Below are 11633 nucleotides of genomic sequence, written 5' to 3' on the forward strand. Positions count from 1 at the left end.
CCTCCGTGAAAGGTTGAGGACACATGGAGAGGAAACTGGGAAGAGGAGAGATGGAAAACCCTGTGAAAGGTTGAGGACACATGGAGAGCAAACTGGGAAGAGGAGAGGTGGAAAACCCTCCGTGAAAGGTTGGGGACACATGGAGAGCAAACTGGGAAGAGGAGAGGTGGAAAACCCTCCGTGAAAGGTTGGGGACACATGGAGAGCAAACTGGGAAGAGGAGAGGTGGAAAACCCTCCGCGAGGGTTTTAAAACAGCCGTTTTAAAAAAGGCCCGCCGAAAGCCGTTTTTTTGCGGGGGTTTTTTTGGTTGCACGGATTAATTGACTTTACATTGTTTCCTATGGGAAACAATGTTTCATCTTACGAACCTTTCGTCTTACGAACCTCCTCCTTGCACCAATTAAGTTCGTATCATGAGGTATTACTGTATTTTAGGCCAGTGATGACGAACCTATGGCACGGGTGCCGCAGGTAGCATGCTGGAGCCATATCTGCTGGCACACGAGCCATTGCTGTAGCTCAACTGCAAAGTGCATGTGTGTGCCGGCCAGCTGATTTTTGGCTCACACAGAGGCTCTGGGTGGGCACTTTTGGCTTCCAGAGAGCCTCTCAGGTATGGGGGAGGGCATTTTCACTCTCTCCCAGCTCAAGGGAAGCCTTTGGAACCTGCTGAGGGCTAAACATGAGCCTACTGGCCCCACCAGAATTTGGGAAACAGGCTATTTCCAGACTCCAGAGGGTGGGAGAAGTTGTTTTTGCCCTCCCCAGGCACTGAATTATGGCTGTGGGCACTCGCGGATGCAAAATAGCATGTGTGTAGGCTCTTTCGGCACCCAAGGTAAAAAAGGTTGTTTTAGGCCCCTCCCTTTATCCCTATGCAACTTTCAACTAGTGTGCCAGTTGCGCCCCTATTTGGATTGGAGTCTCTTCTCACAGTCACTCACGACTGTATCACCTCGACTGTATCGGCTCCACTACTGCAATGGACTCTACATGGGGCTACCCTTGAAGAGCATTCGGAGATTACAATTAGTCCAGAATGCAGCTGCATGAGTTGTAGTGGGTGTGCCTAGGTACACCCACATAACACCTACACTCCGCAAGCTGCACGGGCTGCCAATCAGTCTCAGTACACAATTTAAGGTGTTGGTTATCACCTATAAAGCCCTACATGGCTTAGGGCCTGACTATTTATGTCTTCCGCCTCACACTTCCCAGCGGCCAATTAGAACCCACAGGGTTGGTCTTCTCCAGGTCCCGTCGGCCAAACAATGTTGGCTGGTGGGACTGCGAGGAAGGGCCTTCTCTGTGGCGGCTCTGGCTCTCTGGAACCAGCTTCCCCCGGAGATCTGGACTGCCCCTTCCCTCCTGGTTTCCCAGAAAGCCTTAAAAACCTAGCTTTGCCGGCAGGCCTGGGGTCATTGAGCAATAGCATCCAGCTCTGACTTAGAAATGATGAAAGTTATTAAAGAGGTTTAAAAACTATTTTATATTGTTTTTTTAATCTGCTGTATGCCACTCAGAGTCCGACAGGACTTGGGCGGCTTATAAATGTAACAAATTAAATTCATTTATTCATTTATTGGATTTATATGCCGCCTCCCTCCGAGGATTTAAATTAAATTAAATTAAACTAGCTAAAGTCAAATCTGTTCAAAATTCTGCATTTTCTATTGTAATCTGTAAATATAAAACCTCAAAATGGATTATCTATTCCAGGTACCATCGACAGAGGCCAATTCATTTATCAACTACTTTTGTCTCTAGAGGAAATCTAAATTATCTGACAGACAAAAATCTATATCAGTATTCATGCTGCTTTAAGAGGCTGTACAGGCCTCTTGTCTGCTTGAAATACTTAAATAAAAAGAGATGACCACACTTAACCATTAATACTTATTACAAGACTAGCTCAATAGCAATTTTGTATTTTTGAATTAATTACATCCTTTTCCTGTAATCTCATGTTGGCTCTCATCAATTCCCATTCACAGAACATTACATTTGTTTCAGGAAAGGAAAACTGTTCTGATTTCATATTCCAAAGATCAGACAAGTTTCTCAGATTACCTCAAAAGGATGGAAAGGAAAGAAGATGTAAATTGCACTTATTCTGCCTGAGGCAACATATTATTTATAGTTCACCTCCCACGAGTGATCATTACGAGCAAAATAGGAGGAAAATTACAACCATTAGACAGTAGTTCAGCTTTGTGTCTCAGGACAATTAGATAAATAAGTAGAAAGATTCTGTAAGTAATGGAAATGCCACTCTGGTATACAGTGTTCCCTCGATTTTCGCGGGGGTTGCGTTCCAAGACCGGCCGCGAAAGTCGAATTTCCGCAATGTAGCGGTGCAGAAGTAAAAACACAATTTTTGGCTATGGACAGCCAAAAACTACCCCCACACACCCTTTTTCAAGGCAGCGCAAGGAGCCGGGCTTGAAGTTGGGGGCGGGGAGCGACGAAAGTGCGGAGGCCGGCAAATATTGTTTTGAATGTCGGCTGCCCCCGCCCCCCCAGCGCCTCCGGTCCTCTCGCCGCTACCCCCCCCGCCCGCCCAATCCGCTCCTCTCACCGGCTTTCTTGGGACACGGGTCCTCCTGCAGCAGCGCTGGCAGCTATGGCTTCTCATCCTCCTCATTTGGCCGCTAGCCGCTCTGAGCGCTTTGAGAATGCCCGCCCCGCCCCTCTCACAGTCCCTTAGTTGAAAGTGCTTTCGTCCCAGCTATCAGCGAGGGGGCTGCAGGAGAGGAGGGGTAGGCGTTCTCACAGAGAGAGAGAGAGCAAGAGGGGGGAGAGTGGAAGGTAGAGAGAGAGAGAGAGAAATGATAGAAAAAAGGGGAGAAAAAAAGACAAATGAGAAAATGATTGAAGCAGAGAATGACAGGAAAGAAAGAGAAAGAGAAGTGACTCTTGGTGATGACATATGACGTCATCGGGTGGGGAAAACTGTGGTATAGAAAAAAAACCGTGGAGCATTTTTTAATTAATGTTTTTTGAAAAACCGTGGTATAGCCGTTTCGCGAAGTTTGAACCCGCGAAAATCGAGGGATCACTGTACTTGTCACACAAACCTGTAACAGCAGCAAAACAAGCTTTGACATAATTTTAACAAATTCATCTACCCTCACTTATGTTACCTGTATTTTCAAAGACCATTGCAAATACCAATAATGGATTGTGTATTTTTACTTGGGGAAGGGCATCTTCTGTATAGCAAATAATACTGAAACCTGATATATTCAAAGCACATGGCCTGTGAAACCATAGTACAGATTTCTCAGTAAACATTCCAGAATTAAGCAGTGGGGAGTGGGGGGCAAGTAGGTATTAATGCAGACAACCCTCCTGGATGGAAATTTTTCCAGTTCTGATATTTAGTACTTCATAATCCATTAGTTTAGTGCTCTTGAGCAGTATTGAAGCTTAAACTTGTCAAAAGCAGTTCTAATATTTTATCTATAAATAAGCATGCTTTGGTGATCAAAGCAACTCATCAAATACTATGAATTGTGTGGGTTACTTGCAGGTAATTTTTAAAAAAAAGATCAAATCATAATTTATATATAGTATTATAGTTGTTCGGAGAGTTCCACATCAAAACGGATTCAAATTGAAATGATAAAAACATTGGTTTTCCATGTCCATTAAGACAACCAAAATATGCTTCAAGAGATGTTTCACTGTATGCAAAATAGAAATACAATTCACTTTACACAAACAGTATCTACTATCCATCAACTCACAAGGAGATAAAGTCCTTTTACATAAAACAGTGACCATTCCCTTTTCTGCATTTTTCAGAATTAAAGTTCATTCATACCCATCTTAACTCATGTCTTTACCACATTCCTTTAGCAAACCAATCATTTGATTAATACCAAGAGATACTTGAAGAATTTTAAATGGCTAAGGGATAACCTGATCATCATAATAGAGACACTGTTCATACCAGTGCCATATTGCTATATTTCATCATAGTGATTCTCTCCCAGGATTCTCTCCATTAAGTATAAAATTGTATATATTTCATAACACCAGAAACATTGGCTTCATGGAGCTGACTGCTGAACAGAGCTGTAGGAGCAGAAAATTTAGCTGTAAGCATGTCTGAAAAAAATTAACCACTAGCATTTAATAATTTATACTTGTATAGCCCAATCTATTTTTCCTAAGAAAAAATATCTCGTTAGTTTAGTTTTCTTGGTAGTCTAGACCAGGGGTAGGCAAAGTTGGCTCTTCTATGACTTGTGGACTTCAACACCCAGAATTCATGAGCCAATCATACTAGCTAAGCATACTAGCAAACTGCCTAAGAAATTACTGTTATTCCTTGGATATAACAATTAAAACAAAGATCACTTGAGGACAGTATGCCATTGACTATTCCCTATAAAAGCCATAAGTTAGGTTCTGAAAATCTGAAGATCTACTCCTGAATAAAGGAAACAAACAAGATATAATTCTGAATTTTAATACGACCCAACCACAAATTCTTATTGCCCAGTAATTCAGAGGACAGTGACACTGAAATTATATTAATTGATTTACCTGTACTTAATTTGAAAAATGGGTTACTTTCACATGTCATATAGGATTTCAACTAGTCTGTTGGAAGCCTCCACTTGGCTTGTTTTAATATTTATTGTATAGAAGGAGGACCCTGAATTTGGGCACAGCCAAATCAGGACTTAATAGTGTAAAAACTTTAGGATGCTTCTGGCTTATCAGCTATGTCTTTTGGCCATTTAGCAATTGCTCCAATGTGTCAACATTTAAATCATTACCATCTTTCCTCAAAAATAAGACCCTGTCTTGTATTTTTTTGGACCTAAAATAAGCGCTTGGCCTAATTGCCATGCACTTAAAAGTCCAATTGGACTTATTGGACAGATGTTTTATTTTGGAGGAAACAGGGTACCAGGTTTGACCACTGGCTACTTAATTACAAATCATTACAATTAGAGTAATCTCAGATGGACAATGTTGAAGATACAAAGTACTGAAAATATTATGGTGACTTAGAACATTTTAATTCTATTTAAAATGAGTTTCGAGGAGAATCCTGAAAATATTTTAAAATAGACTTTGATAACAAGAGATAGAAACGTATTGGAATTGCTTAAAATTGAGAATTATAAGAGAATTATGAGACGGATCTTGAACATATAGGAGAATAGAGAATGACCAGAGTATCATCCAGGACCTGCAAATATTCTTTCCCCCTTAATTTTTAAGCTGAGATTCTTATTTAAGAATCAATTAAGAAATAACAGCAACATGTCTGACTCCAGAATGTGCAATTTACTTTAAGACTTCTAGGGACACATAAGTGCTTGTTTAGTTTTTAACTTATACTAGGAGTGGGGTTAAGTCACTTGCAGTAGTAGACATACAGACTCATAAGAATCTCACACCATACTTTGTGAAATAGTTCAGTCTTACCTGTACAATATCCAGCACCATCCCAGCAGCTACTGTTCCAAATCCCGCCAGCAGGAATGGAAAAAGGACTTGTAGACCAATAGAAAAAGAAGTCTCTTTGAGTGGAGAGGTTGGTTCTGGACCCCGGTCTGTACTAGTATCATCACTTTCAGTAGCTTGACTGCCATTTTCCAACAGGGCATCCTCTTCACGTACCCCTTTTGCGTTGGCTCGGGATTCTATCACCACCACTTCCATGCCTCCTTCTCCTTCTGGTTCTAAAAAATCAGAAGACTCAACAAGGTGTTCTCGGTCAGGGCTGGATAGACAGTCTATAGGCCCAACCACAATGGGCATCACCACTCCATTGGCATGATGAGCCTCTTTTAGTTCCATCTTAGATGTTATTTTGCACAATTATGAAGTTCTTCTTTATGTAACACTGAAGCCAACTGTTAGGACAACAGACCGCTATTTGGGGGTTAAGCTGATATGGCTTTTGGCACATAGAAGCCAAGTCCCCCAACTCTAGTATTCTGTCCTTAATTGAAAGGTTGGCACCCCTAAGAAAAACCCCCATCAAGCACAATTCAGAACTGGAATAGCCAGACACAGAGCCAGCAGAGAAACCACAATAGTTTCCAATCAAGTCAAATCCACTCCAGTTTACCCTTCTTGTAATTTAACCTCCAGCCAGGAATATCCAGCACACTTAAAACACAATATAAAACACCCAGATTATTGATTTCTTTGGTCTGCAATTTTCCAGAAATAATCCAAAGTGGTGTGCTGATTTCAGGTTCCGTTTCACTGTGACTGCTAGAAACAGTTCAGCCGCTCTTCAGAGTGGAGAAAAGAGATCCTTCAGTAAGGCACTTTGTATAATAGTCTTAAAAAATAGCATGAAATGAATTTGGATCCAAGCTTTTACAAAAACAAGGTTAATAGAACAAAATCTGAATTTAGCTTTGTAGTCAGTTTCTACAATTGAAATATTTGAAGAAAAAAAACCCCAAACTCTTATATTACCTCTTTTCTAGAATGGAGAATGCGAGTTCTGTCAAAGCTGGCATGCTGCTATGTGACTCTAGACGATTATGAAAGGCTTGGTTAACATCTTCTTGCCGAGTCCCAACTCCAAGTTCATGTTCTTGTAGGACAACGAGGTTATTGGTTGCCTGTAAGAAGAGCTGCCCTTTTCTCTGAAAGGATAGCTTGCACTTTACAACCCACGGCAATTAAGATTTTTATTTAAAGCAGCATGAAGTGCCTGGATAGGCTTACACTGCAAGCTTGTCCAATGTTAGCAGTGACAAAGTATTTCACAGACTCTTCAAGGATCATAAGTGTCTCACCTTAAATAGAGAAAAATGGAAAAGACATTGCTATAATTGCTAATGCCACTATAGAAAAACTGTTTCATTTTGTTCTTCCTTCCTGTGTATTAACTTTACTTTCCCTGTGCTAGTAAAAAGCAAAAAACTCTATATGCACACATATGGCAATATAACAGCAGCTGCAAAGGAAGAGGGTCATATGTTTCCGCTGTCATCATTACATCTGCTCTGCCCAGCTCCTACTTCTCTCTTTTATGTTAAATGCCATTTATGATAGCCATAGATCACAATCACAGGAGATATTGCATAAATGTATCAAGTGCAGAGGATGAGACTATTATAGTATAACTAGCATATTTAGTTATAGTATAGTGATCTAGATCTATAACTAGTGATCTAGATCTATAACTAGTGATCTAGTATAACTTTAGCCAATGAATAATTGAAGTTGTAGGTAGCTGATAAATTACATCTTCGGAGTATTTTGGGAACATGAAGCCAAACCGCCTATAGTTTTTCTCTGGCATAAGTAAGGAAGTAGACAAACTTACAGCAGAAACTTGAACGTGTTAATGTATGTACATTACTGCCCTCTGCTGTGCTGTGTGTTTGATGCTTTTTACTCCAATAGCTAACAGTTGTGAACAAATTTTGCTTTAGAGCATAAGTTTCACATTCTGTTTTCTGATTCTGATTACAAACATTCTAATCCATATTTTATTGAATTAACCTTACCTCATAAACTCATGCAACACACTAAAACATAGATTGGCCACATTAGAGTCCTTTGGGATTGGGTGGCATAAAAGTTGAACTAAATAAAATTAACAAGCAAGCAAGCAAGCAAACAAACAAATAAATGATACACTGAGCCACAAATGATCCAACCTCATTTTTGACCAGCATGTGCACATACCCAGGAATTACCAAAAAGATCTAACCCATCCCACCATTGTTTGGTAGCTTAGTATGTTGCATTAATTCATCCATTAACAGTGACTGAATCAGAGTTTCCTTATATCAAGAGGTTTATTCCCCCAAAATCTCATGAAGGGGAACTTTCCCAAATTCTTACACAATTTATTGAAGAAATTTAATGAGCTAGTTTTATTGATGTACAAGGAATCTTACAGGTAACAAGTCACTTCAACACACCATTTCTCAATATGTTTTTAACTGCTTTATACTAAATTCAAAACGCAATTATATTGTCATTAGGCAGGCAATTTTGTTATGTGATTTCTAGAATCATTCTAAATAGTTCTTTTTAACTCACTGAACACCAGCCAGACATATTGTGAAAGTTCTGTAAGAGTATATGAGCCCCCACTGGTCCATGAGCATAATACTTATGTATTTTGTATAATTTTGAAACTGCCAAGCTTCCTTATGATTAATGAAACAAACAAGCAAAACATCTGGAAACTTGCTTTGCTAGTATAAGCAATAACATGCTTTTGAAAAAGGGCCTTCAGGAGACTTTAAATCCAAGTCTGAAAGTTCATGCATAAGAAATGTACACTAGGCAGAGACCTGCTTTCAGTCAGCAATGTAACCCAACTATATATTCAAAGAAAGTTAGAATGTGCTCTCTTCACCTAGGCTTTTAAGTGATGGAGAGTCAAACCTTTCACTTCATTGCGCTTGTCATCTTTTCTCTTAATGTCTTTTATTTTTACCATAATTGATTGTTGGCAAGTCACCTAGAGATGTGTATGTATACACATTTAATACATTACTATGCATGAGTTAGGCAGTGGCTTCTTAATCATCTTTACATAAAAGAAAGATGACTTAATATGCTATCATCAAGTTTCACAAAATATTTCCTGAAAGTGATTTTCTTTCTTTCTTTCCTTCCTTTCTCTCTCTCTTTCTCTCCCCCCCCCCCTCTTTCTTATTTGTTTGATTTTTTAAAGCTGCCCAGCTCCTTCCGGACTCTGCATTATCTATGCATTATCCCAGTGCATCTCCTACCCTTCCTCTCTTAGTATCTTTTAGCAGACCACATCCTGGGGGGTCAAACCACAGGTCCTTGATATTTGTGATGACTTTACCACCTCCTTCAGAAAGTCAGAATTACTTCATGCATAATTTAGTTAGAAACATCCCTTAATGGTCCTTGTGGCACTCTAATCCATACTGTCAGCATCCTATCAGGCAACCCAGGGAAAGACCCCAGTTCTTCAAAACACACATCCTAACCTTTCTTCCCCTTCCCCTTTTCCTCTGCCATCCCCTTCCCCAAAGAACTGTACCCTTATAAGTGATACCCATACTGTAAACCCCCCCACCCCAAAGACGAGAAGAGCCATCTACTTTTATGGGGACTCCATTTCTTTTAACCAGAATCTACAGCCATTATCCAAAATAAATCAAGCTCCCTAGCTGGTTCCCCACCACCACCACCGAAGCCCAAGTCTGGGGTGCGAAGCCAAGACGACTGAGGAAAAAGAGAGGTAAAAAAAGCCACAGAATCGATACCTACAATTCCCCCCCACCCATTTCCACTGCTCTACACAGTACTTTTAAAGCCTCTTCTGGAAACTGCATGTTTACTCCACCACTTACTACCTGGCCTTAGTTCCACCCGAGCAGCGAATGAGACCTACCTGCATCCCAATTCGGCTTCCCGACTCCACATCTGGATTCCGCTATCCAAGCTTCCCCCACCCTCCCCTCGCTCACCTCTTCCTACAACCGCTGGCTTACAATTAAAGCTGGGACCGAGAAGCCGCTGCCTGCGAGCTGAGCAAGAGGGGCGGGTTAAGTAATAAACCCCTCCCACACTGGGTGGAATTGACATCACCCCCCTCCAATGCTTGTCCACCCATTTCCCGATGATTGGTTCTGACGCCGCTGACACGAACGACAATTCCGAACTCCCGGAGCGGATTGGTGGAAGCTCCAGCCAACCGCAGCAGGGGAGGAGGCGGGCTTTGCAGGGTGCCTTTCCTTCTTGCCGTGAAGGGAGGTGGAAAATGGGCTGCCAGGTTCGGCGGAGTGGGAGCCAATCACGTGTTGCCTGCGAATGCCACGGCGTTCCTTTCCTGGGGAGTTTTCGACAGCTGTTCGGAATGGGGTGCGCGAGGAACTGGCACTTTAAGGGAAGAGCATTTGGGCAGCAGGCAAGAGGTGGGGAAGGAGAGCGAAAAGCGTTGGTCAGCAGGAGGTCCCGGATTAAAATAACTACTGCTTTACAGCGTAAGAGGGAGAATAACCTTTTAGAACAGGCGCAGAATAACAGTTTTTAAAAATTTATTATTAGAGTTGGAAGGGACCTTATAGGTCATTTAGTCCAACCCTCTGCTGGTGCAGGAGACCCTATGCCACTCTAGACCAGTGTTTCCCAACCTTAGCAACTTGAAGATATTTGGACTTCAACTCCCAGAATTCCCCAGCCAGCAAATGCTGGCTGGGGAATTCTGGGAGTTGAAGTCCAGATATCTTCAAGTTGCCACGATTGGGAAACATTGCAGTCCAACCTCTTCTTGAAGGTCTCTTGTTGGAGCGTTCACAGGCAAGCCGTACCACTGTTTGATTGCTCTCACCATTCTATTTATTTGTTTTGTCAGTATTGGTGGTATACAAAAATATAATAATATTTATATACATGATACTAGTAAAAGAGAAAGATTAGGACCGGACGGAAGGCACTCTGGTGCACTTATGCACGCCCCTTACTGACGTCTTAGGAATCGGGAGAGGTCACCAGTGGATAGTCTAAGGGTAAAGTTTTGGGGGTTAGGTGATGATACTACAGAATCTGGTACTGAGTTCCATGCATCAACGACTCGATTACTAAAGTCGTATTTCCTGCAGTCAAGTTTAGAGCTGTTTACATTAAGTTTGTATCTGTTTTGTACTTGAATGTTGTGGTTGAAGCTGAAGTAGTCATTGACAGGAAGGACATTATAGCAGATGGTTTTATGGACTATGCTTAGGTTGTGTTTAAGGTGACGTAGTTCTAAGCTTTCTAAACTTAGAATTGTAAGTCTCATTGCATAGGGTATTCTGTTGCGAGTGGAAGAGTGGAGGACTCTTCTAGTAGTATCTCTGGACATTTTCTAGAGTGTTTATGTCCGAAATGTGGTGTAGGTTCCAGACAGATGAGCTGTATTCAGGGATTGGTCTGGTGAAAGTTTTATATGCTCTGATTAGTAGTGTGAGATTACCGGAGCAGAAACTACGTAGGATTAGGTTAACAACTCTTGAAGCCTTTTTGGCGATGTTGTTGCAGTGGGTTTTGGCACTTAGGTCATTTGATATGACTATTCCAAGGTCTTTTACAGAGTGATGGTTGTCTGCAAGGCCTTGTTTATTCAGCTTGTATTTGGTGTTCAGATTCTTTTTGCCAATGTGTAGGACAGAATATTTTTTGGTTGAGATTTGGAATTGCCAGATGTTTGACCATTCAGACACAAATTCAAGGTCTTTTTGATGAGTAGCTGTGTTATCGGTGGTGTTGAAAAGTTTGACATCGTCGGCGAAGAGAACACTGTTGCTTGTAATGTGATCACAAAGGTCATTTATAGAGAGCAGGGATCTTCAAACTTGTTAACTTTAAGACTTGGGGACTTCAACTCCCAGAATTCTCCAGCCAGCAAAGCAGTGTGGAGAATTCTGGGAGTTGAAGTCCACCAGTCTTAAAAGTTGCCAAGTTTGAAGACCTCTGATATAGAGTATGAAGAGTGTTGGTCCAAGTAAGCTGCCTTGGGGTACGCCGCTCTTAACCGGAACAGGATTAGAAAGTTCTTCCTTATTTCCAGGTTGAATCTCTCCTTGGACAGCTTCCATCCATTGCTCCTTATCTGGTCTTCTGGTGCTTTGGAAAACAGCCTGACCTCTTTGTGGCAGCCCCTCAAAT

General features: G+C 41.4%; 1 protein-coding gene across 4 annotated transcripts in view; it reads right to left on the minus strand.

Annotated features, from left to right (window-relative positions):
- Positions 1–9466, minus strand: part of SLC41A1 (solute carrier family 41 member 1) — a 47554-nt gene extending 38088 nt beyond the window's left edge. Inside the window, exons 1-3 of one of the 4 annotated variants that reach the window (XM_070745530.1) lie at positions 9379–9466; positions 6459–6784; positions 5451–5707 (exon numbers count right to left, since the gene is read on the minus strand). In XM_070745530.1, the coding sequence (XP_070601631.1) occupies positions 5451–5687 (237 nt within the window). In that variant the 5' untranslated portion in view covers positions 5688–5707; positions 6459–6784; positions 9379–9466. Of the gene's footprint in view, positions 1–5450; positions 6250–6458; positions 6785–9378 lie in introns of those variants that run through there. The other 3 variants (XM_070745529.1, XM_070745528.1, XM_070745527.1) reach the window with 3 other exon arrangements.
- Positions 9467–11633: the final 2167 nt, after the last annotated feature.

Source organism: Erythrolamprus reginae, chromosome 3, assembly GCF_031021105.1.
Source record: "Erythrolamprus reginae isolate rEryReg1 chromosome 3, rEryReg1.hap1, whole genome shotgun sequence".
NCBI lineage: Eukaryota > Metazoa > Chordata > Lepidosauria > Squamata > Dipsadidae > Erythrolamprus > Erythrolamprus reginae.